The 26696-nt window shown below is 44.0% G+C and overlaps 1 protein-coding gene across 2 annotated transcripts; it reads left to right on the forward strand.

Annotated features, from left to right (window-relative positions):
• The first annotated feature begins 9760 nt into the window (after positions 1-9760).
• LOC100857077 (GTP-binding protein TypA) lies at positions 9761-24155 on the forward strand. Of its 2 annotated transcripts, none has more exons than XM_020537532.3 (14): positions 9761-10144; positions 15908-16014; positions 16994-17197; positions 17728-17904; positions 18007-18159; positions 19093-19182; positions 20370-20504; positions 20588-20704; positions 21195-21346; positions 21419-21503; positions 21665-21759; positions 22686-22851; positions 22933-23128; positions 23475-24155. In XM_020537532.3, the coding sequence occupies exons 1-14, from the start codon at positions 9940-9942 to the stop codon at positions 23603-23605; spliced, it is 2013 nt and encodes a 670-aa protein (XP_020393121.1). In that variant the 5' UTR covers positions 9761-9939; the 3' UTR covers positions 23606-24155. The 2 variants fall into 2 exon arrangements, with proteins under 2 accessions (XP_020393121.1, NP_001241860.1); NM_001254931.1 differs by having other exon boundaries at positions 9940-10144; positions 15905-16014; positions 23475-23605.
• The last annotated feature ends 2541 nt before the right edge of the window (positions 24156-26696 follow it).

The raw sequence follows: 26696 nt of genomic DNA on the forward strand, positions 1-26696 counted from the left end.
CATGGGATCCTTGCCCTTAACAAAGTTAGATAATTTCTTAGGAGGGGCATTAAGTTTGACATTGTCCCCCTTTTGGAAGCCAATGCCATCCTTAATGCCAGGGCGTCTCCCACTATAAAGCATACTACGAGCAAATTTAAATTTTCCATTTTCAAGTTCATGCTCGGCAATTTTAGCATCTAGTTTAGCTATATGATCATTTTGTTGTTTAATTAAAGACATGTGATCATGAATAGCATTAACATCAACATCTCTACATCTAGTACAAATAGAAGTGTGCTCAACGGTAGATGTAGATGGTTTGCAAGATTTTAATTCTACAACCTTAGCATGCAATATATCATTTTTACTTCTAAGGTCGGAAATGGTAGCATTGAAAACATCAAAATCTTTAGCCTTGGCAATTAATTTTTCATTTTCATTCCTAAGGCTATCAATAGATAAGTTCAATTCTTCAATCTTAGCAAGCAAATTATCATTATCATTTCTAAGATTGGGAATTGAAACATTACAAGCAATAGAATCAACCTTAGCTAACAAATTAGCATTCTCATTTCTAAGGTTGTCTATGGTCTCATGGCAAGTGCTTAGCTCACTAGATAATTTTTCACATTTTTCAACTTCTAGAGCATAAGTATTTTTAACTTTAACATGCTTTTTGTTTTCCTTGATTAGGAAGTCCTCTTGGGAGTCCAAGAGATCATCCTTCTCATGGATGGCACTAATTAATTCATTTAATTTTTCTTTTTGTTGCATGTTTAAGTTGGCAAAAAGGGTACGCAAATTATCTTCCTCATCACTAGCATTATCATCGCTAGAGGATTCATATCTAGTGGAGGATTTAGATTTAACCTTTTTCTTTTTGCCGTCTTTTGCCATGAGACACTTGTGGCCGACGTTGGGGAAGAGAAGTCCCTTGGTGACGGCGATGTTGGCGGCGTCCTCGTCGTCGGAGGAGTCGCTAGAGCTTTCGTCGGAGTCCCACTCGCGACAAACATGGGCATCGCCGCCCTTCTTCTTGTAGTACCTCTTCTTCTCCTTTCTTCTTCCCCTCTTGTCGTCGTCCCTGTCACTGTCACTAGAAATAGGACATTTTGCTATAAAGTGACCGGGCTTACCACACTTGTAGCAAACCTTCTTGGAGCGGGGCTTGTAATCTTTCCCCCTCCTTTGCTTGAGGATTTGGCGGAAGCTTTTGATGACAAGCGCCATTTCCTCGTTGTCGAGCTTGGAGGCGTCGATGAGTGTTCTACTTGGTGTAGACTTCTCCTTCTTATCCTCCGTCGCCTTGAATGCAACCGGTTGTGCTTCGGACGTGGAGGGACCGTCAAGCTCGTTGATCTTCCGTGAGCCCTTGATCATAAACTCAAAGCTCACAAAATTCCCGATTACCTCCTCGGGAGTCATTAGTGTATATCTAGGATTACCACGATTGTACTTGAGTAGGGTTAAGGAAAATAAGTGATCTTAGAATAACCTTAACCACCTCGTGGTCATCCCATTTCTTGCCCCCGAGGTTGCGCACTTGATTCACCAAGGTTTTGAGCCGGTTGTACATGTCTTGAGGCTCCTCCCCTTGGCAAAGACGGAAGCGACCAAGCTCCCCCTCGATCGTTTCCCGCTTGGTGATCTTGGTTAGTTCATCACCCTCGTGCGCGGTCTTGAGCACGTCCCAAACTTCCTTGGCGCTCTTTAATCCTTGCACCTTGTTGTACTCCTCCCTACTTAGAGAGGCGAGGAGTATGGTTGTGGCTTGGGAGTTGAAGTGTTCGATTTGGGCTACCTCGTCCTCATCATAATCCTCATCCCCTACGGATGGTACCTGTGCTCCAAACTCAACAACATTCCATATACTTTTGTGGAGTGAGGTTAGATGAAATTTCATTAAATCACTCCACCTAGCATAATCTTCACCGTCAAAGGTTGGCGGTTTGCCTAATGGAACGAAAAGTAATGGAGTATGTCTAGAGGTGCGAGGGTAGTGTAAGGGAATCTTACTAAACTTCTTGCGCTCATGGCGCTTAGAAGTTACGGAGGGCGCGTCGGAGCTGAAGGTGGAAGGTGATGAAGTATTGGTCTCATAGTAGACCACCTTCCTCATCTTCTTTTTCTTGTCGCCACTCCGATGCGACTTGTGGGAAGAGGCTTTCTTCTCCTTCCCCTTTCCCTTTTTGCGGGACTCTTCCGATGAAGCTTTCCCGTGGCTTGTAGTGGGCTTTTCGCCGGTCTCCATCTTCTTTTTGGCGTGTTCTCCCGACATCACTTCGAGCGGTTAGGCTCTAATGAAGCACCGGGCTCTGATACCAATTGAAAGTCGCCTAGAGGGGGGGTGAATAGGGCGAAACTGAAATTTACAAAGTTAATCACAACTACAAGCCAGGTTAGCGTTAGAAATATAATCGAGTCCGAGAGAGAGAGGATGCAAAACAAATCGCAAGCGAATAAAAGAGTGAGACACGCGGATTTGTTTTACCGAGGTTCGGTTCTCGCAAACCTACTCCCCGTTGAGGTGGTCACAAAGACCGGGTCTCTTTGAACCCTTTCCCTCTCTCAAACGGTCCCTCGGACCGAGTGAGCTTTCTCTTCTCAAATCAACCGGGAACAAAACTTCCCTGCAAGGACTACCACACAATTGGTGTCTCTTGCCTTGGTTACAAGTGAGTATTGATCACAAGAAAGAATGAGAAAGAAGAAAGCGATCCAAGCGCAAGAGCTCAAAAGAACACGACAAATCACTCTCACTAGTCACTAATGCTTTTGTGGAATTGGGAGAGGATTTGATCACTTGGGTGTGTCTTGTATTGAATGCCTAGCTCTTGTAAGTGGTTGGAAGTGTGAAAACTTGGATAACTTGAATGTGGGGTGGTTGGGGTATTTATAGCCCCAACCACCAAACTAGCCGTTTGGTGGAGGCTGCTGTCGCATGGCGCACCGGATAGTCCGGTGCGCCACCGGACACTGTCTGGTGCGCCAGCCACGTCACCAGGCCGTTGGGTTCCGACCGTTGGAGCCCTGACTGCTGGGCCCGCTTGGATGTCCGGTGGCACACCGGACATGCACTGTAGAGTGTCCGGTGCGCCACTTCGCGCGTGCCTGACTTCTGCGCGCTCTGGCGCGCATTAAATGACTCTGCAGGTGACCGTTGGCGCGAAGTAGCCGTTGCTCCGCTGGCTCACCGGACAGTCCGGTGCACACCGGACATGTCCGGTGAATTATAGCAGAGCGAATCCCGAAGCTGGCGAGTTCCAGAGACGCTTCATTCCTGGAGCACCGGACACTGTCCGGTGTACACCGGACAGTCCGGTGAATTATAGCGGAGCGCCTCTGGATTTTCCCGAAGGTGAAGAGTTCATCGTGAAGTCCCCTGGTGCACCGGACACTGTCCGGTGGCACACCGGACAGTCCGGTGCGCCAGACCAGGGCACACTTCGATTAACCCTTGCTATCTTTGTTGAACCCAATTCTTGGTCATTTTATTGCCTAAGTGTGAACCTTTGGCACCTGTATAACTTATAAACTAGAGCAAACTAGTTAGTCCAATTATTTGTGTTGGGCAATTCAACCACCAAAATCAATTAGGAAATAGGTGTAAGCCTTATTCCCTTTCAGTTCTGCAACAAACAAGACGAGCACGGAGTGGTGACAAGGAACAAGGCTCGACTTGTGGCAAAAGGTTATGCTCAAGTCGCAGGTTTGGACTTTGAGGAGACTTTTGCTCCTGTGGGTAGGCTAGAGTCAATTCGTGTTTTGCTAGCATATGCCGCTCACCATTCTTTCAGGCTGTTCCAAATGGATGTGAAGAGCGCTTTCCTCAATGGGCCAATCAAGGAGGAGGTGTACGTGGAGCAACCCCCTGGCTTTGAGGATGAACGGTACCCCGACCACGTGTGTAAGCTCTCTAAGGCGCTCTATGGACTTAAGCAAGCCCCAAGAGCATGGTATGAATGCCTTAGAGACTTTTTAATTGCTAATGCTTTCAAGGTTGGGAAAGCCGATCCAACTTTATTCACTAAGACTTGTGACGGTGACTTATTTGTGTGCCAAATTTATGTCGATGACATAATATTTGGTTCTACTAACCAAAAGTCTTGTGAAGAGTTTAGCAGGGTGATGACTCAAAAGTTCGAGATGTCGATGATGGGCGAGTTGAACTACTTCCTTGGGTTCCAAGTGAAGCAACTCAAGGACGGCACCTTCATCTCCCAAACGAAGTACACGCAAGACTTGCTAAAGCGGTTTGGAATGAAGGACGCCAAGCCCGCAAAGACACCAATGGGAACCGACGGACATGTCGACCTCAACAAAGGAGGTAAGTCCGTTGATCAAAAGGCATACCAGTCTATGATAGGGTCTTTACTTTATTTATGTGCTAGTAGACCGGATATTATGCTTAGCGTATGCATGTGTGCTAGATTTCAATCCGACCCAAGGGAGTGTCACTTAGTGGCAGTGAAGCGAATTCTTAGATATTTAGTCGCTACGCCTTGCTTCGGGATCTGGTATCCAAAGGGGTCTACCTTTGACTTGATTGGATATTCAGACTCTGATTATGCTGGATGTAAGGTCGATAGGAAAAGTACATCGGGGACGTGCCAATTCTTAGGAAGGTCCCTGGTGTCATGGAGCTCTAAGAAACAAACTTTCGTTGCCCTATCCACCGTTGAGGCCGAGTATGTTGCCGCAGGACAGTGTTGCGCGCAACTACTTTGGATGAGGTAAACCCTCAGGGACTTTGGCTACAATCTGAGCAAAGTCCCACTCCTATGTGATAATGAGAGTGCTATCCGCATGGCGGATAATCCTGTTGAACACAGCCGCACTAAGCACATTGACATTCGGCATCACTTTTTGAGAGACCACCAGCAAAAGGGAGATATCGAAGTGTTTTATGTTAGCACCGAGAACCAGCTAGCCGATATCTTTACCAAGCCTCTAGATGAGTCGACCTTTTGCAGGCTGCGTAGTGAGCTAAATGTCTTAGATTCGCGGAACTTGGATTGATTTATAGCATACATGTGGTTTATGCTTTTGATCATGTTCCTTATGCATTTTGTTGTTTATGTATGGTGCTCAAGTTGTACAAGCACTCCCCGGACCTCATAAGTCCATTTGCAAGTGATGCACATATTTAGGGGGAGTTGTGTTACAACTTGACCCTTTGAGACTAACCATGTGCTTGAGTTTTCTTAATTTAGTCTCAAAGGTGGATTGAAAGGGAAAAGGTGGACTTGGACCATGCAAGACTTCCACTGCACTCCGATGAAAGAGTAACTAACTCCAAGTTCATCTCCATGCTCTTATTGCCTTTTTAATTCTTGAGTGAAGATTTTGGTGAGGCAATGGGGTTCAAGGGCCAAGATTGATCCCGTTTTGGTGCTTGATGCCAAAGGGGGAGAAAATAAGGCCAAAGCAACAAATGGATCAGCTACCACTTGAGAATTTTGAAAATAGTAGAATAGAGCTTTTGGTTTGTCAAAAATCTCTTATTGTTTCGTTTGTCAAAAGTTGGCATCTTGTGGGGAGAATGGTTGATTATGGGAAAAGGGGAGTTTTTGAAATCTTTGATCAATTTCTCTTGGAACAACTCTCTTTATGTCTCAACAAGTGTGTTTGACTTAGAGATAGGAAATTGAGGTTGATTTGCAAAAACAAAACCAAGTGGTGGCAAAGAATGATCCAAATATGCCAAATTTGATTCAAAACAAATTTGTGTTCTCATTTGCATTAATGTTGCACATCTTTGTATTGCTTTTTGTTGTGTTGGCATAAATCACCAAAAAGGGGGAGATTGAAAGGGAAATATGCCCTTGGGCCATTTCTAAGTATTTTGGTGATTGAGTGCCAACACAAGTGTTCATGTGGTAATCTATGCCAAATGATGGACAAAGTGCAAATCAAGAGTAAAGGTATGTTTCTAAGACTTAGTACATTGTTTTGGAGACTAATGTATTGTGTCTAAGTGCTAGAAATAGGAAAAAGACCAGTTTGGAAAAGACTTGGCTGTGCAGCCAAGACTCTGCGCAGTCTGGGTGCACCGGACAGTGTCCGGTGCGCCAGGCTGGCGTCCGTCAACTGGCTGCTCTCGGGACTTCGACGACGGTGTACGACTATAAATCACCGGACTGTCCGGTGAGCCAACAGTCGGCCGGGCCAACAGTCGGCCGCGTAATCCGCGCGCGACGCGTGGCAGAGCCAACGGTCAGAAGGGGGCACCAGACTGTCCGGTGCGCCAACGGCTCTGAATCTCCAACGGTCGGCTTCGCCAAAGAAGGAAAGAAACCCGCACCGGACTGTCCGGTGCGCCAGGCGACAGAAGGCAATAATTGCCTTCCGGGAATGCTCTCAACAGCTCCTAGCTGCCTTGGGGCTATAAAAGGGACCCTAAGCGCATGGAGGAGAACACCAAGCATTCTCTAAGCATTCCTAAGCACCAAGACTCCAATTCCGCGCATTCGATTCTTTTTGATAGCAACTAGAGCTCCATTTGAGTAGCGATCTCTTTGGGTTGTGTTGTGAGCTCGAGTTGCGACTTGTGTGCGGTTTGTGCTATGATTTTGTGTCTTTTGTGTGTTGCTCATCCCAGCCTTACTTCCGTGCTTCTTTGTGAACATCAAAGTGTAAGGGTGAGAGGCTCCAAGTTGTGGAGATTCCTCGCAAGCGGGATATAGTAAAGTAAAGCAAAACACTGTGGTATTCAAGTGGGTCTTTAGACCGCTTGAGAGGGGTTGATTGTAACCCTCGTCCGTTGGGACGCCACAACGTGGAGTAGGCAAGTGTTGGACTTGGCCGAACCACAGGATAAACCACTGTGCCTATCTGTGTTGATCTTCTTGTGGTTATCGTGTCTTACAAGAACTCCTCTCTAGCCACTTGGCTTTATTGTGCTAACTCCTAATCAAGTTTTGTGGCATTAAGTTTCAAGTTTTTACAGGATCACCTATTCACCCCCCTCTAGGTGCTCTCAGGATTGGGCGCCAATTTCTGGAGAACGCAGGGACTCTAGCGCAAATGTTATCATGACTCAGGGGCATAGCCGAGTGGACTGCTGGTTTATTCATGAAAAGGGCGGGGTCTCTTTAGCAAAATGTACCCGCGAAGGGGTATTCTCAGACGAGGGTCGTTCAGATCAGATCTGAGGGCCACAATTGGATCCCGAGCGTCGCTCAACCTCTCTCCCTCGTGACCGCCCGATCAATATCTAATAGTAATGATTTAAAAGACCCTAGATCTAATCTGATGCGCACGACGCCGGATCGACGACTCGGATCTTAAAACGACGAAGGGTTATGCAATCTCTAATCTGAGCCGTTCGACACCAATCCAACGGTCGCGAACAACTGCCCCGATCCCCCCCTACCGGACGACGGCACAGCCACACCGCCACGGCGACGCCATCGCCGGAGACCAGCCAATCGGCAAGCCAGTGGCCCACACACCGTACGAGTGATGCAGAATGAAGCTAGGGACCTAAGGAAGCTAGTAGGGTCATCATACCAGAGTCTTGTGCGGCGCAGAGAGTCAATTCACGACGCGCAGTGACTCCGCGGCGGATGGAGAAGTACGACGAGCAATTACTCGCATCACGGTGGTGTCCAACTCGAATTGGAGGCGTAGACGGCTTTCCTAGGCGAAGACGAACCTCCCGACCTAACGCCGAGGGCAGACGACACGGGTTGGTGAGATTCATCGGCGACGGCGGTAGATGGCTATGGCGGCTCTGGAATTTAGGTTAGTTGCGGACTCTGTGGTGCTGCGGAACGGAAGGAGGCAAGGGCGACTGGGGTTTTATCGCCCGACGTGGTCAAGCGGTTCACGCGCGCGCTAGACTTGCGCCAACGCAGCCCGCCATGCGCGGATTCTGTTGAGGTCGGAGCTGACCGCAAGGGTCCACGGGTCAGAGAACGACGCAAGTGAGTGTCGCAGCCAGGTGGCCCTGGGCGCGCATAAGGAAGGTCCCGCGATGGTAGGAGGGCCCGCACGTCAGGGCATCGTGCGCGTGGGAGCTAACTAGGCCGCGCGGGTGATTTCCTCTAGTGGGCCGAAATGGGTGATTCGAGCCCAGTAAGGTTTCCCTTTTTTATTTCCTTTCTCCTATTTTGTCTTCTTTCTAGTTTAAATTCCAAATTTGAATTTGAATCCTTTTAGGAGTTGCACATTTGAGTCCAATGTACACCTTCAAATCCACTACAAAAATAATATATTTTTTATTACTCGTTTCACTCACATAATATTGTTTCCTTCTTCTCTTTTTTCTAAATTCCTGAATTTCCTTTATATCTTAAATTCTACTTTGTACTTTGATATATTTCTTTTCACCTTATTTTTATATTGTCACCGAAATGCACACAAAAATGAGAAACCAGCATGATGCATGATTTAGTAGTGTCCTTTGTTAGTCATTTATTTGTTTTAAATATGGTGTTTACATGTAATGGTACAAAAAGGTCAAACTCACACATAGATAAAGTGAAATTGTTTCTCCTTTTATATTATCTCTTACAAATTACAATTTGGGTATTACAAGAACTCACCCCCAGAAGGGATCCTGTTAGGGAGGAGAGTTCTAGGGGGTGTCCTAGGATCGACAGGCCATTCGGGATGTCCCTAGACGACATAGAGTTGAAGAGGGATGAAGATTGAAGGTTGGGATAAAGCTAAGCTAAGTCTAAATTACGCCTAATCCTAATGCGATGAAGGACAAAGAAATAAAGTAGATTATGATTGATTGGTTCGATTGGTGATGCGCGCAATCGATCGTACCCCTCTATATATATAGAGGGGAGGTTTGGATCCACCTAGGCATTCTCCAATAGAATCCACGTAATTAGTTGGATAAACACACACAAAAAAATAGAATATCTCACCTGATCTGATTTAATCGCGGACCGTACAGAGCGTGGACCATCCATGCCATGTGGTTGGATCGTCTAGGAACGGCAACGGGTACAAACCCGCCGGGTTTTGCCATCCCAAACCCGTATCCGTGAAAAATATCTATACTCATTAAAAATCCGTACCTGTTACGAGTTTGAAATTTTGCCAAAACCCGTATCCATCGGTTAGCGGGTACCCATCCAATATGCTAGTTCTTCTCATAATCAATAAGTATTATAATGATTAATAAGATCATAGTCCAAAATTTATGTGATGAACAACGAGTTCATGATTTGGTATAAAAATTATTAGAAGAGAGAATGAAATACAAATAATAAGTTGTATAATCAAGTGACCTTGCACTAAGTTATCGATCCACCACATATACAACGCTAGTAAAAACAATAATAGCAATCAAGCAACACTCTCACCAACTACTTATACATTCACCATTTATTTGATGAAAATTAGGAAGAAAATAGAGGAGATAACAAGTTTGTTGTTTGTTTATAAAATAAAACGATAAGACTCGTGTATAAATATTGAGCCAAATCCGTACCTTAAAGGCTAGTTCGGAAACTTCATTTTTCTAAGGGATTTCTATTTTCTAAGGGAAAATAAAATAATTTTTCTTAGAAAAAAAAATAAGTTGGAAAAATTGAGTTCTCAAACTAGTTTTAATGGAGTAAAAATCTATCGGGTTTCAGGTTTTGTTAGCCATTGCCATTCCTAGTACCAATTATGCTCAACAACTCCGTACTCGTTCTCTTTTACTAGCAAAGACATATTCTTTTTTTTTCGAGAGAAAATAATAAACGATGGAAGGAATGCCATGCATATACTCATGGTAAATAAAATGGAAAAAGGCGATAAATAATTTACTCGGCGCCGGCGGCCGACGTGGCTTCCCTTGCAGCGGCACACTCACCCGAGACCTGTAGCCGGTGGCCGCTATCCGCGGGGGCTCCACCGCCACTCCCGACTCCCGCTCGCCGCCCGCCTTACAAAACCCCACAACCCCATCCGCAGCCACCCGCCGCGGCACCCCCTCCACCACCGGCCACCATGCAGACGCAGACCCTCATCCTACGCGCTGGCCCCTCCGCCCGACGCTCCACGCCGCCGCCGGCCAGCACCGTGCACCTCGCCGCCTCCGGAAGGTGCCTGCTGCGTGCTCCCAGCTCGCTCCGACGCCGAAGAACCCGCTCTCTCAGGGCCTCTGCCTCTCTCGAGCAGGTCAAGGAAGTCGCCAGCTCCCCAGCTCCCTCCGGTAAACCAACTCCTGCTTCCTCTCTCCCTAATTCGTCAATTCCACGAACGGTGTTGTACGTTTTTTAGCTTGATCAGTGAACGTCATCGAGGTTAGATTTTCTGATTAGTAATTTAACATAGTGAGCTCCTGAGTCCGTTTCAGTGGGCTTCTAATGTGTTGTATTGCGTAACTTGGTAGCTGTATCTGTCAGGCTGCACAGTTTTCTGTTCGCGGAACGTTTGACCAACCTATTGCTAGAAGCCTACAGCTATGTTTGCCCGTTTCTATAATTAGATGAACATTTCACACAAGGATGCATTTCTCTTCATTGCAGCAAAATAGCTTCACAAAATCTGATAGCTATCAAAGGCTTATTTAATGCATGATTGACCAGTTAGCGCTTGGCGCTTAATGAAATTTGGTGATAGGTGTGTCACTAGATTACTAGATCGCCGGCGAACTCTCTCACTCTCTGTACTCTGTGAACACAATGAACTGGAGACTCACGCAAGTTTTGGTGTTGTCAACTGGCAGCGTTTTCCATTGCATAGATTGCGATAAAAACAAAGGAGTATAGGGGCATCGTGCCCAGAATAAACGGCGGCACGTTCGTGTACACGGAGTGCCATCCAAACCGCTGGGACGTGCCGCGATCGACACTCGCATGGCGGACTTCAGGGAAGATTGCATGCGCTCTGGATAACAAATGAAAAAACTAACCTGCCAGCTATTCCGGCCATTATTTGGCAACATACTTATATAACAAATCACCTTCTAAGTCATGTTGCCGGAAGAGAGTAACTTTGTGAGGCCGATTTTGCTGCGCAGTTCCTCGGCGCCCAAGAGCCTTCGTGAGGATGTCACCGAGTTGCTCCACTGTCCCGATGAACTGAACATCAATTTGGCCTCGATCTGCACACTCCCGGACGTAGTGGTACTTCACATCTATATGCTTTGTCCGGTCGTGATGCACTGGGTTCTTGATTAGGGAGATAGCGGACTTGTTGTAAGCCCTAAGGACTGGTGCGATGGCCTTGACATCGAGCAGATCGGCGAGGAGGTGAGCCAACCAAATGCTTTGGCAGGTTGTGGTAGCCGCCACAATGTACTCTGCTTCGCATGACGAGAGGGCCACCACCTTCTGCTTGCATTACTGCCAAGAGATTGGCCCATCGCCGAGGAAGTAGATGATGAGTTCATCAACATCGCTGCTCGTGATGATGAGATCATCGTCATAAATGCCAACAATCATGCGTTTCTGCGCCTTGCCACGCGTGTATACACCATGTTTATTCTTGCTGTGCCTGAACCCGAGGGAGAGTAGAGTCGCATCCAGCTTGGTGTTCCAGGCATGAGGAGCTTGGCGTAGACCGTACAACGCCTTGTGTAGGCGCAGTACCTTGTCGGGGCAGTTTTTGTCGACGAAGCCAGGTGGTTGAGTGACGAACACCTCCTCCTTGAGATCTCCATTCAGGAATGCCGACTTCACATCCATATGATGGATCGACCAGTTCCGGTGTGCAGCAATCGCGATCATCAGTCGCACGGACTCGAGGCGCGCCACTTGCGCGAACACCTCGAAGTCCACTCCATAGAGCTGGACGTACCCCTTGGCCACCAAGCGCGCTTTGTGGTAAACAATGGCGCCCCGCTGGTCCCGCTTCACCTTATAGACCCACTTTAGACCAATGGCACGGGGAGCTCAATGAGACTCCATGTCCCATTGGCGATAATAGCGTCCATTTCTTCTTTCATAGCTTGCTTCCATCCTGGGGCACGTTCTGCCTCCTTGAACGAGCCTAGTTCCTCGGCGGTGACTGCATGAAGCTCATCAAAGTTGAATAGTGTCCGAGTTGCATACCTAGTTGGAGAGCTATCCTTGATGACATTGTTGACGAGGTGGTAGCGCTGGGGTTCGTCGTCGTCCACATCTGCGTCGAGTGTGTTATCGAACGAGCGTGGGGACGCGAACTCGATGCCATCCTGCGGAGACGGTGGAACCTCCGAGCACGGTGTAGCCGGCACCAGAGAGGCTTGTGGAGGCGTGGCATGTTGTGGTGATGCCGGTGCAGATTCCCTTTCCCTGCCTCTGACGGGCATGGACAGAGACTCGACGCTGAGCCGTTCGAAGAGTCGAAGACAACATCTGATGTCGATGCAGTATCCCAGTACCAGCTCGCGCTTTCATCAAACACGACATCCCGCGATACATGTAGCCGTTCACTGACTGGATCGAACAAGCGATACACCTTGCTTCCTTCCTCGTAGCCAAGCATCACCATCGGCGTGGACCGATCAGACAACTTCTTTAGGTAAGGACGTACGTTCTTGACATGGCCAATACAACCGAAAGTCCTCAGGTGATGGACAGACGACTGCTTACCATGCTAGGCCTCATATGGGGTCATCCAGGACAGTGCCTTCGTCGAGGAGCGGTTCAAGAGGTATACTGCGGTATGCACGACTTCACCCCAGAACATCCCTAGAACACCCTTTGCCTTATCATGCTGTGGTGGAAACCACGCTCTGGTTTCGGCGTTCGACAACCCCATTTTGCTGAGGCGAGTAAGGGGCTGTCAATTGCCGATGGACGCCTTGATCTGCCATGTACTCACCGAACTCGATCGAGGTGAATTCACCCTCGCGATCTGTTCGCAGCACCTTGAGTTTTCGCCCGCTCTCCAATTCCGCGTGGGCCTTGAACTTCTTGATGGCAGCAGCAGCTTGATCCTTGCTCGCGATTAGGGTGAGCCACATATAGCGACTCATGTCATCTATCAATAGGACAAAATACCTCTTACCCCCCCGGAGTGGTGGGTTCAATGGGACCACAAATGTCGCCATGGACAAGCTCTAGGCGTTCGTTGGCGCGGTGAGCAGACTGCTGCGGGAACGACGTCCTCTTTTGCTTTCCAGCTAGGCACACGTCGCAGAGCTGGTTCACATGGTCGATGGGAGGTAGGCCACGCACCATAGACTGTGAGGACAGCCGACGAAGTGCCTGGAAGTTTAGGTGGCCATACCGCGTGTGCCAGCGCCAAGCATGCTCGCTTTCGCACGCCGCTAGGCACACCAGCCGGGCGATGTCGATGTTGAGGTAATAGAGGCGGTTTGGGGCACGTCATACTTTGGTTAGAAGTTGGCGGTCTGGGTCGAACAGGCGAAGGATGTCGTGCTCGATGTCGACCTTGCTCCCCGCATCATCCAATTGCCTGATGCTAATGATGTTGGCAGTGAGATGCGGGATGTAGTAGGCCCCGGTGAGTGCGCGATGCTCGCTGAACTTGCACATGAATAGTACCGTCCCACGCCCTTCGATGTTCACCAGTGATCCATCACCGAACCGCACGGTTCCACACACGGCAGGATTGAGCTCAGCGAACGCGCTCCGAGAACCCGTCATATGGTTTGTTGCGCCTATGTCGAGGACCCAACGGCTGTTGTCCTTCTCGACTGGCCCATCAAGGTGGAGAAATACCTTGGCCTCCTCCAGTTCAACGTGACTTTGTCCACGCTGTCTGAGCGATGTCGGAGTGGTGGTGGAGGGAAATGGAGGCCATCGGGGCCAGCTCCAACGTGGAGAGCATGAGAGCCGGTTCCTCCTCATTGGCTTTCGCCATGTACGCCTCCCCTTTCTCCTTGGACTTGCAGTACTGGCCCAATGGTCAGTTTTGTTGTATTTGCGGGACTTGTCGTCAAAGTGAATCCTGCTGGAGCCTGATGGAGGGGCGTTGGGGGATTCGCCTTTTCCGTGGCCACGCTACCTCCGTGGTCTCGACGCTTGCCGCACGCGCCAGAGCCAGAGCTGGAACCGTCGTGCTCCTGCTCGATCCGAGTTTTGCGGTGTGCCTTCCAATCTTCATCGCACAACATTAGCCGTTCAAGCGAGTCCGTGACCTGCCTGGCTTCTGGCTAAATCCGCTGCTCGAATGCTTGTAGATGCCCAACGACCTCGTCGATCGGGGTGTTGTTCAGATCGAGGAGCATATCCAGCGCGATGGCCGCCTAGTTGAGCCTCTTCGACACAACCTGTAGAAGTTTCTTGATGAGTTCGACGTCTGTGATGCTGTCACCGAGTGTGCGTAGGTTGTCGGCGAGTGTGGTCAGTCGTACTGGAAAGTCATAGACGGACTCACCAGGCTTAAAGACAATGGCGTTGAAGTCGTGTCACAACTGTTGTGTGTTCGCCTCTCGCACACGATCGACGCCGACCCGCATGGTCTGTACTATCTCCCATGCCTCTGGCCGATTTCTTTTTCGCCAGCAAGCTCCACATCTCATACGCAGTGTTATCCTAAACGGTAAACAGTCGGTCATCCTCTGTTTAGCGTTTAATCGGACTACACGGGCGTTTAAACGGACTAAAAAACAGATTATACGAGATTAAACGTATTAAACGGCCAACACGGTTAGCTACTGAGTAGCGTTTAAACGGCGTGTAAACTGTTTAAACGGCCGTTTAGGATAACACTGCTCCTATGGTACTCCTCGTAGAAGCGTTGCGAGTGCGAGATGATCGATGTGATCGTCATAGTCACCGGGATCAATGGCATCATAGTATTGTGCAGCATAGAGGTTCACCTTCATGACTAATGCCCACTCCTGGTAGTTGGTCCGCGAAAGCATCAGATACTGGATGGAGTTCGAGCCGCGCTCGACTACTCGCTCGATGACCCGCTCGCGCCGCCCGACGCCCCGGGTACGCTATCGACTTGGACGGTGAGGGTGGCGACGTTGTGGCGAACGCGCCCCCCTCCGTTCTAGCTTGTTAGTGTCGTCGTCGCTTCCGGCAGACCTCAACGGAGATGCTGGCACCATGGCTGGAACAACCTTTGGCTCCGATACCAAATGTCAGTAGAACGCCAGAGTTTGATCGCCGGCGAACTCTCTCACCCTCTGTAGTCTGTACTCTGTGAACACAATGAACTCTCTCGCAAGTTTTGGTGCTGTCAACTAGCAGCGTTTTCCATTGCAAGATTGCGATGAAAACAAAGGAGTACAGGGGCATCGTGCCCACCAATAAACGGCGGCACGTTCGTGTACACAGAGTACCATCCCAAACCGCTGGGACGTGCCGCGATCGACGCGCGCATGGCGGACTTTAGGGAAGACTGCATGCGCTCTGGATAACAAATGAAAAAACTAACCTGCCAGCTATTCGGGCCTTTATTTGGCAACAGACTTATCTAACAAGGTGGTCATATTCAGTGGCGGAGGTGGGGTGTGTGTGAATGATCTTTGTTTTTTTCCAGTTCTATGTAGACTGCAACGAAAAACTAAAACTAGCATGAGAAAAAAAAATCACGCTAAAGAAGAATGGACGAATCAATAGCTTGTATGCAGATTTGCATACTTGCGAGCTGGGATCCACTTCTCAGCAAGTGTAGTGTAGCACCTAGCAAGCATAGGACAACGAGAGAGGTAGGATTAGTTGCAGCACACATGCAACGGCATGCAAACTTCCAGCGGTGCAGCTGTGGGATGAGGGGGGGGGGGGAGGACCCAGTGTGGCCCAAACGTAGCTCTGCCAGTGATCATATTGTCGGGTACACCATCGGGTTTTATCAAAGTGTGCTGTAGTGGTCCATATGGAGGACATCTTTGTGGAAATTCAGAATTTCAAGTATATCAATTTGCCTAGAAGCATTGAGTGAGTGCCTATTGTCCCAAAATTTCCTTCAAGCCAATTTGTTGTCTATGACTCTATGTGTGTCAGCTTTCCTTCTTTACTGTAGAACCAATGCTAATTTAATGTACAATCTTCACTGGACTATTCAGCAGGGAAGAGTAGTCAAGCAACTAGAAGAGATGTGAGGAATATCGCAATTGTTGCTCATGTTGATCATGGGAAAACAACTTTGGTGGATTCAATGTTAAGGCAAGCCAAGGTACATTCCAGTAATGCATTCATTACCTCTGTGATTATGTTTATCAGAGATACATTGAAAAGTGAATCTCTCCACCATTGAATGTATATGCTCACAGATATATCCTATGTTCCTATTCAAGACTATTAGTACTTTTAACTGTTGCTCCGTATCTTTGTTGTAGCATGCTAATTGTCTCTCATTGGGAGTGGTGATGCCCCTATACAGACTGAGCATCTGAATTTATTTTGGCTGAATTGTTTTTACTTGTTTTGCATGGATAGTCAACTACTGTTACTTTCGTTGTTTGGTAGGCAAGTTAACAGAACTGCTTTAAATGGTCTAATACAAACATGTTAGGTTTGCATTTGGATGGTACGAACTGTTTTGTCATGATCTGGTTGCTTTTTCATATCGATTGTCTTACAAGAGTTATGTCCGAGAAAAAGATTGTGTTGGAAACCTTGAAACAATACCCTTGTTTTTTAATATGTATACACACTTCTAGAAGCAGTCCCATAATTGGCAATAATATAAGTACATAAAAACTAATTAATGGAACTTCAATTTTACTTCCCTGGTTAAATTTTCGGGAAGTAAGATGGTTTTACTTGTGGAGCATGATACCAGAACTTTATTTCTTATTGAATACTGGCTTAAAAAAGACAGTATGTCACCTCGTTACAACCCTCCAGAAACCTATTGCTTAATTTTATTCACTCAGTTTGATTGGTTCCAATGAGGTATCTGCATTGTTTATTAAATAAAGTAGTGTCTCTTTATTCCGTCTGGGGCCTTACCTCTACAAGACTAGTAGACTACAAATCAGTGTTAAACTAAAACGTTGTTTATAACAACGGAGACAAGATAAATTATAAACCATCTGGAACTTACTTTAATTGGATCAATGTTCTCTTACAATGTTGTAGCAAAATTGAGTACTGCATTTACTGTGAAGTGATCTCCTTATTGGATTAAGCTAATTGCTTAACTTGTGCAGGTTTTCCGAGATAATCAAGTTGTGCAGGAAAGAATAATGGACTCCAATGACCTAGAACGGGAAAGAGGGATCACGATTCTGAGCAAGAATACATCAATAACCTATAAGGGCACTAAAATCAATATAATTGATACTCCTGGACATTCAGATTTTGGTGGGGAGGTTGAGCGTGTTCTGAACATGGTGGAAGGAGTTCTTCTAGTGGTACTAGCTACTTGGCTTTGTTTTATTCCCCAAACAGTGACTTCTTTCTCGTTTCATGTTTTCATTATTTTTGTACTTGTCACATTTTTTGGATTCTTATGTGCTTTATTGCAGTTAGTCTTCCCACACGTAGTCATGGGAGGCTACCAAATTTTGATGTGCCTTTTGGATATATTCAATCAAACATTGTACTCTATATTTGATAAGGGCTTGTGGAAGTAACTGTGGTGTATGTTGTGGTCTGTTCTTGTAAATATTGTTTCTCTCTCCTTCTATTAATGAAATGATGCGCAACTCTCCTGCGTATTCGAGAAAAAAAAACAAACATTGTACTCGCATTATGTGTACATATTCCTTTTTCCGCTGCATGGTACCAAGCCCTTATCAAATTGGTTTTCTGAACTGTGTATTAATCTACATTGAGGAAACATGTGTATATCCTTCTTTTTTTAAGAAAAAACATTAGGGAGACCACTAATGTGGTATATATTGTATATAACCTCAACTTTTGAAGCTTATCTTCTATGTAGGTTGATTCTGTAGAGGGGCCTATGCCACAGACAAGGTTTGTTCTGAAGAAAGCTCTAGAATTTGGACATGCTGTTGTTGTAGTTGTAAACAAGATCGACAGACCTACTGCTCGTCCTGAGTTTGTGGTGAATTCAACATTTGAACTATTTATTGAATTAAATGCAACTGATGAACAGGTAAACAGTTATGGTATCCTACTATTCATATAATTTGTTTTCAGTTTATCAACACACGGCTTATCCTAATCCTCATGTTCATGTTCTGTTTCAACATGCCAGTGTGATTTCCAAACAGTCTATGCAAGTGGAATTAAAGGAAAGGCCAGTCTATCTCCTGACAATTTAGCTGATGACCTAGGACCCCTTTTTGAGGCAATTCTTAGATGCATACCAGAGCCACGCGTTGAGAAAGATGGTGCCCTGCAAATGCTTGTGAGTTACAAATTTTACTCTTTTCATTCTTTATTTCTGGTGCATCATTTTCTGTTTCTAGTTTGCATGGTTGGTACTTTAATATTGTTCACAGTTCACACATTTGATTTTCAAGGATGCAGTGTATGTATATGAGTCGTGGTGATATGCTTTTAGCAGCTTCTCTAAAAATGCTTTCAATTACTGGCAATTACCGAGTTTATTTCATGAATTGTGCTTCCTAAACTGTAGAAAAATAGTACCTCCGTTCTTGAATATTTGTCACCCGCTAGTTCATTTTTGAACTAAACCGCGACAAATAAAAAAGAACGGAGGAAGTAGTTTTTTTTTTCTTTCTGTTTTGTTTCTTATTGTACCATCACCTGTGGTGAAACCTTTAATTTCATGGTTAACCAATTATACACATCAAATATGAGCAACAACGTTATCCTAATGCTGAAAGCCATGCCATGGAAAATTAATTTATAGGTGTTTCTTGTTAACGACTGATATCTGACATTCACTAAAAGAGAAAACTTTGTTGAACATAACTTACTTCCAACATTCACAATCAAGAAATAGTTTTATTATTATTATTACTTCTACTCTTGGACTGCTAATTCTCCAATCTTGATTTATGTTCACAGCTGATCTCTTCCAAACTAGTGTCACTGTCACAAGGACACTCACTCTTTTCTTCTAAGAGGGTGCCATTGCTAATTTGAACACAGAAACTCATCAAACACATAATATGAATACCTTGTCTGTTTTGTTGCTTCTTCCAGGATTCATGCTTATAAAGCTCCAAATGTTTTGTCATGAAATTTTTTCTGTTGAGACGGCTTTCTGGATTCTAAACATTGATTGGTTTTCACAGCCTATATCTGCACTTATCTTTCGTTGCCTCCATATCTTTATTAATTTTTCCATGCTGAATTGCTGGCTTCAATGAAGGTATCTAATACTGAATATGATGAGCACAAAGGAAGAATTGCAATTGGACGGCTGCATGCAGGAGAACTTCAGCGTGGCATGGAGGTCAAGGTATAACCCTGCTCTTCTTGTGCATGTTTTGGCATAACAACGCGGACATGAACATTCCAGTTAGAAAGTTATATAAAAAATGTTGTCGTATCACAGATGGGCTCAACCAAAAGAGGGATTGAAATTTCTACTGATCTTTGTGTTTGATACAGTGAAAATATCCATTTACAGTGAGGTGTTATATGGTTCTTTACTACATATATATTGGATAATAAAGTATTACTGAATCGATGCCACAATGCTGATGAATTCCATTTGCAATAATATAATAAAATGTATATCATTTTTTATGAGTACCTGGGTTTTGCCTTCTCTATTTGAGACTGGCGGTCTGGCGCCTTATGATTCATCTCAATTGAGGAAGTCTGTGAGGAAAGCAAATCATATAAAATAAAAGTACTGCTGGGATTGGTTGAGGGCAGAGCAGCCTCCAGCCCTCCACATCTCTTTATCTTACATTTTAGAAGCTGATTTGGTGCACTCTGTTTTGAATTTTATCCTTGTGATTCCAACATGCACCTGAGCAAATGTTGTGATATATAGTCAGAAATTATTGTGTATGTGAACAAGCTGATAACTTGGTGGTTCACTGTTGTGCAACGAACCAGTTGAGGCAGTTGTGAGTTTGGCTCCCAGTTTTGCATGCAGGTGCACAAATATGTGTGGTGGATGGTGGTTAGATGTGCCCAGTAGTGGTGCTCCTCGGTTGAGTTTGTGCCCGGATGCACTAAAAAATGACCCTCGCTGTATGCAGCCTTCAGGGCCCTTTGCTGGCCCAAACTGATTGGGGTCTCTCAAACAATGCTGTTGGGGCAATCCTCCCTTGGGGTCAAGTTTTATTATTTTTGTGTTTTATAAATGAAACTGATGTGATATATTGGGTCTTCAGATTCAGTTTATCGTTATATGTATTTCATCTATTGAAGGATCTTAGTCTAGCTCAGTCCGTGGAAGGTGTGGGTGTATAACCCTCCACCACCCAAGTTTGGGTCCTCTTTGACTCAATTTCTGTTACGTATTTCTTCTCATATACAATGCCACATGGTTCCTTCTGGCTGGTAAAATTTTTATTTCATATATTGGTTCCAAAATCTTATTAAGTCTTCTTTTGAGTAAAATTAGAAAATTTTCTTCACATGTTACCATATTATTGCAGTAGAGTTTCTGTTGATTAAGACATTTTTCAGGTTTGTACACCAGACGATGCTTGCAGGGTTGGTAAAGTGAGTGAGCTTTTTGTTTATCAGAACTTCAGCCGTGCCCCCGTTGAATCTGTTAGTGCTGGTGACATTTGTGCTGTATGTGGAATCGATGATATCATGGTAGGTGTATGTGCATTCATATTCATTATTCAATCTTTCAGTTCATATTTATAACATGATTCTGTATGCTTTGAACTATCCAGATCGGGGAAACTATAGCTGATAAAGTTACAGGAACACCATTGCCCACTATCAAAGTGGAGGAGCCAACAGTCAGAATGTCTTTCTCCATCAATACATCACCTTTTGTTGGACGGGAGGTATGTCTATCCTCCGTGATAAGTGATAACAAAAAATATGTTCTATCTACTTCCTAACATGCTCTTCTGTGTTAAAGTGTTGGGAAATCCATAAAATATACACTGGTTACTCCATATGATCTCTTGTATTCTGTATTCGTTGTTCTAAATTTGTGCAGTCATCCTTCTAAAAACCATAATTATAATAGAAGGTTTTCTCAGTTTTCATGTTAAAATGGTATTTGTTCATTTTCCATAAAAGTACTTTTGCATTGTTATGCTTTAATATTTTTTAATAAATATAACAAGGAAAATAAAAACCAAAAGTTGATATGTTTAAGCTAAATGTCTTCTATATCATAATGAATTATGTAAATGATTGGCCTCCATGATAATGTCGTTACATCATTTGTGAAATATACCATACCATGTTAAGTGTAATGCTATAATTTTGTTTATTCTCTTTATAGAATACTGACAAATTTACATCTTCTCATTCTCTTTATTATAGGGGAAATATGTTACTAGCCGAAATCTCCGTGACAGGTTGTATCGCGAGCTCGAAAGGAATTTGGCTATGAAAGTAGAAGACGGGGAAACTGCTGATACATTTCTTGTTAGTGGCAGAGGCACACTACATCTCACAATATTGATAGAAAATATGTAAGAAATTAAATTTGGTAGTGTCGTTAATTCAGTGACTTCTGGTTTTTAAGAACAACATGAACTTTGTAGGCGGAGAGAAGGATATGAATTTATGATTGGACCTCCAAAGGTCATAAACAAGACAGTCGATGGAAAACTACTAGAGCCTTATGAGGTAAAATATATACTTTATTGTATATATAGAGTTGGAATACATTTATTTACTGATTTATTAGCAATAAACCTCTTCTTTTATTACTTTATTATTCCTGGAACTCCTGTCTCCTCAGCTTCCAACTTCCCATTTAACTAATATGTGCTGTTGCTGTGCTCCAGATAGCTGCTGTTGAAGTCCCAGAGGAGTCCATGGGATCAGTTGTTGAGCTTTTAGGGAAAAGGCGTGGACAGATGGTTGACATGGAAGCTAACGGGTTTGTGCCATACTTTCATCAATTCATCGAATTGGTGAAATGTTCAGTTACAATCTGTATAATATTTTGATATAGGAAATGACTATAAGGGCTAGTGCCAATAGTGTTCTGATTTATCAGGCTTCAACTGATTTCCTAGAACAACCAGTTCAGTGCCTCAGTCCAGCACTTCCATCCTTGAATGGCATATTTTTCTGTTATTTTTAACACAGTATTTTTGTAACTACTAGCACAAAATGAGTAAGGGCGCAAATGGATCGGATACAGACAAATATCATTGATATTTCATTTGTTTTAATATTTCTTTCAAATTCAGATTCGAATACGATAATATCAGCTAACATATGCGATTTGAGTATTCGGATACAGATATAGTATCAGATGCTGAATATCCAGACTCGGATATGGACACATCTGAACTCTAAATGGGTCAAATACGGTCAGAAAATATTCGAACCATTTGGGCCCCTATAAACAAGGGTTTAAAAATAAGTTTCATAGTCCGTGGACCAGTCTAAGTGAATACAGTATGGGACTAAGTAAGCTGAATTAAATACTCTTAGAGTCATGTGGATTTGGAACAATTTTATTTGGGGGAAAACTCAAACTTCAATGTGAACCTATCCAAACTAATAAAATCCAACAGACTGGTCAATTTTCTGTGAGTTCAACAATGGTCAATTTGCATAATTTTGTTGGGAGCTGCGATATCCTTAATTATGAATCATTTATCTTATTTATTGAGAGGTGTAAAAAATCATGCAAAAGGTGAATGTATCTACTTGATGAAAAAAGTCAGTTTTGAATTAAAAGGCGATTAAGATAAGCTTAATTGTTGACTTTTATGTTAACCATATTATACTCCAGTCTTTGCGTTCTGCTTTATGATATTGAGTGGCCTTGATGAGAATCATTTTGAATGGTAGGACGGAGGGAACAACATTGCTGAAATACAAGATTCCTACCAGAGGCCTTATTGGACTTCGGAATGCAATTCTTACAGCTTCTCGTGGCAGAGCTATATTGAATACAATCTTTGACAGCTATGGCCCATGGGCTGGAGATCTTAGCTCACGTGATCAGGGATCCTTGGTATGAATAAGTTTAAAATAAAAATAGTGAGGTTTTCTCTTACATTTTCTCCAGCATCTAACTTCCAATAAAACAACATAGGTTGCTTTTGAAGATGGAAGCACTACTTCTTATGCACTTCTTAATGCACAAGAAAGAGGTATGTTGTTTGTCCAACCAGGGCAGGATGTTTACAAAGGTCAAATTGTTGGTATCCATCAGAGACCTGGTGATTTAGCAATTAATGTGTGCAAGAAAAAGGCTGCTACAAATGTTCGTTCCAACAAAGAAACTACAGGTAATAATTGATTTTTCTCTTAGCACTTGGCAGTTTGATGGTTTTTCCTTTTTTGTTGCTACCAGACCTGAATCCTTTTGACTCTTATATGATGAAATTTATGTACTGACTGTGGGTTCTCTTCTGACAAACTTCCCAATTTAGCCACTGCAAAATAAATACTAAAACTTTTGAACCAGAAAGTAAAAATCTTGGAATAGTCATGTATTACAGGCAATGTAGGTTGTCATTCTGAAATGAACAATGTATACATGAAAATGCTTCTGTACTATACCAACATCTGTATCTAATTGACTCTTTAGGTTTTGATCCAAGTGCTAAATTCTGCGGGTTTCCTATTTTGCAGTGGTTCTTGATGAACCTTTAAGCTACAGTTTGGATGACTGCATAGAGTTTATCCAAGAAGATGAGATAGTGGAGGTTACTCCTGCAAGCATCCGTATGTGCAAGAACCCAAAAGTTTCGAAGAAAAAGTAACATAATCGCATCCATTTGTCGTCAATGCATCTTCTACACATAGAAGCTGCATGCTCCGTTGCCAGGTCTCGTATGAGTGACGGCTGCACGGCGTCCTCAAGTCAGTAATCAGGATATTTTTGGTGGTCTACAGACAAAGACTAAAGGTCGCCAGATTAAGATAGAGGATTATATGGCAGTTTTGTGATGAATAAATCAGCCGATACCTGGAGTAGTATTATTTGGCCACGGATAAGGCGGGCACTGTTTCTCATCTACTTCTCCCTGTTCTTTTTATTTGTCGTGTTTTAGTTCAAAAATGAACTAGACGACAAATATTTGAGAACGAAGTTAGTATTACACATATATTGTGTAGGTCATACGTAGGACTATAGGCATTGTACACGATTCTTTCGACGCTAGTAAAGACTGGAAGAAAGCTTTAGCAAATGGATTAGCACACAACTGCTGCTACAGACTCTTATTTATTTGTAATTCAAGCCAGTCTATAAGTTGCAACAAACTCCTGTGCAATTTTGAACTGAAGATTATAGGGAAGAACCTACCATTACACGAATGGGCCCATAGATTTAGAGGTACTGTAATGGTTACATTAGGGCTAGTTTGGTAGTCCAAATACTGGAGGGGTTAAAATCCCCTCCTTAGGGCTAGTTTGGAAACTTAAATCTCCTTGGGGATTGAAGGAGATTGGAGAGGAAATTAGTTTATTTTCACCTCAATCTTCTCCAATTCCGAAGGGGATTTAAGGTTCCCAAAGTAGCCTTTATTCAAGGAGGGATTTTAGTCCCTCCAAATCCCTTCAGTTTTGTGGCTTCCAAACTAGCCCTTAGTGGGTGACTTTCCACCACTAAATACTAAATTTACTAAGTCACTGCAGTCTGTAGAGTGCAAGTTGCTTATACCCTATGGTCCTAGCTACAAAAATGAAGGACCGGTGAGGGACCAAAGAGGGTGAATGGAAGCTAATCAAAATTTGCTTCTAGGAACTTAAATTGAGCACTTAACTTTAATTGAGATAAAGTAATTGATTAAACCAAAAGCGCATCAGCCAACTAGTGATCTCATAATTTCAAAATGCTTCTAAGACTCACACGAGATCAACAAAACGAACAGATCCAAATCGGACACTGAAAAGCCCGAATTAGTCCAAAATCGTGTCACTATTCGGTGCTGTTTTCACCAACTCGAACTTCAGTTTTCGAACGCGAAACTGAACCAAACAGACTCCGATTGAGCTGAAATTTTACACACACACCTTGACAAATGAGTTTTCATGGTCTCCATAAATTTTGAACTCAACCGAATTTGTAGACCAATTGTAGATCTGAAAATACGAACATGCTTGTGGTTTTGTTGGGATTTTGCCTTTTTGATCAAAACAAGTTCAGATCAATCCAGAACAAAAAGCTATGCAAACCAGAGGTTCTAAGTGGTCTAAAAACTGAATCAAACCTAGAGAGAAACCCCAACTCAAGAACTCCAAGATTTTCACAAATCCATAAAGAGAGGAAAAGGAAGAACACAAGAACAAAATTGACTCAAAATTTCAGCGGAGACAAAACTGAGAAAACGAGTCGAACTAGCCCGGTGGATGGATTCTGTCACCCTTCCTTTGAATAGATTATTGACGATCAGAAACACAGACGCAAGTTCAAAACATCTGTGGATCTCGGGTACACTAGGGAGAGGAAAAATTAAATTTTCTAAGCAGAAGCCTAAAACAAATAGCCAAAGAGACGATTGAAACAATGAGTCCATCCTTCTATTTATATAGGGTTATTACTACCTCCTAAACTACACCTAGATACATAAAGCATATCCACTTAGACGAGGGTGAAATGGACCAACTCTTGTGATTTTGATTTGACGGCCACACGCTCCACATGAAGTTGCTTTGCCTTGACTCACTCTTCGCGATGATGCCACATGCCGTCTCTAATTCCCACCGGAACTGCCATCGCCGAGTTTTGAGGCCCAAACTCAGCAAAACCCGCCATCCATAGCTCTAGGTGGTTTTTCGAGGTTGAACCACCAAACCGCCGCGAGTAGCACACTACATGCGCATCCCCCATGTTGTGGATACGTGTCTCGCTAATCCTCGACCGCGCCGGCAACACGACCCGCTCTGCCACGTTCTCACACCGATGCATGTCCTAGGTGTCAGCCACTACGGCTAGTCACACGTCAACTCTGGTCCTAAATATCAGACATTATTAACACTGGTGCAGTGGTTAGCCTTTCCTTTAATTCCTTGAAACATTTCTGACATGCTTCATCCCACTTAAACTCTTTACCTTTCTTCAATAGTGAAGTAAGGGGTTTCACTATTTTGGAGAAGCCTCCAATAAATCTTCTGTAGTATCATGCTAATCCAAGAAAACTCCTGATCTTAGACACATCTGTGGGTTGTCTCCAATTTAGTATTTCACTTATTTTACTGAGGTCTACCTTGATTCCTCCATTGGTGATAATATGACTTAGGAAAGCAACTTCCTTTAGCCAAAAATCACATTTCAAAAATTTTGCATACAACTGATTGTTGCGAAGCTTATGTAGAACTAATCTCAGATGATCTTCATGTGCTTCTTCATTCTGAGAGTATACTAGTATGTCGTCAATGAATACCACTACAAACTGGTCAAGGTATTCCATGAATACTTTATTCATCAAGTTCATAAAGTAAGCTGGTGCATTAGTTAGTCCAAAAGACATGACTAAAAACTCATATACTCCATATCTTGTAGTGAAAGCTGTTTTAGGTATATCTTCAGGCCGAATCTTCAACTGATGATAGCCTGATCTTAGATCTATCTTTGAGAATATTGTAGCTCCTCTCATCTGATCAAACAGATCTTCAATCTGAGGTAACGGGTACTTATTCTTAATCGTTACTTCGTTCAAACTTCTATAGTCCACACACATTCTTCTTAAACCATCTTTCTTGTTCACGAATAGAACTGGGGCTCCCCATGGTGATGAACTGGGGCGAATAAAACATTTTTCTAGTAATTCCTCTATTTGTTTCTTCAGTTCAATTAAATCTTTGACATCCATTCGGTAAGCTCTTTTTGAAATTGGTGCGATTCTGGGT

The sequence above is a fragment of the Zea mays genome, chromosome 5 (assembly GCF_902167145.1).
Source record: "Zea mays cultivar B73 chromosome 5, Zm-B73-REFERENCE-NAM-5.0, whole genome shotgun sequence".
NCBI lineage: Eukaryota > Viridiplantae > Streptophyta > Magnoliopsida > Poales > Poaceae > Zea > Zea mays.

What these genes read in the sequence shown, in the direction of transcription:
- LOC100857077 (NM_001254931.1), top strand. Translation starts at nt 9,940, where the DNA reads ATGCAGACGCAGACCCTCATCCTACGCGCTGGCCCCTCCGCCCGACGC. An exon ending in ACAATATTGATAGAAAATAT is followed by an intron (nt 21,347 to 21,418) that starts GTAAGAAATTAA and finishes TGAACTTTGTAG; the next exon opens with GCGGAGAGAAGGATATGAAT. An exon ending in CACGTGATCAGGGATCCTTG is followed by an intron (nt 22,852 to 22,932) that starts GTATGAATAAGT and finishes AAAACAACATAG; the next exon opens with GTTGCTTTTGAAGATGGAAG.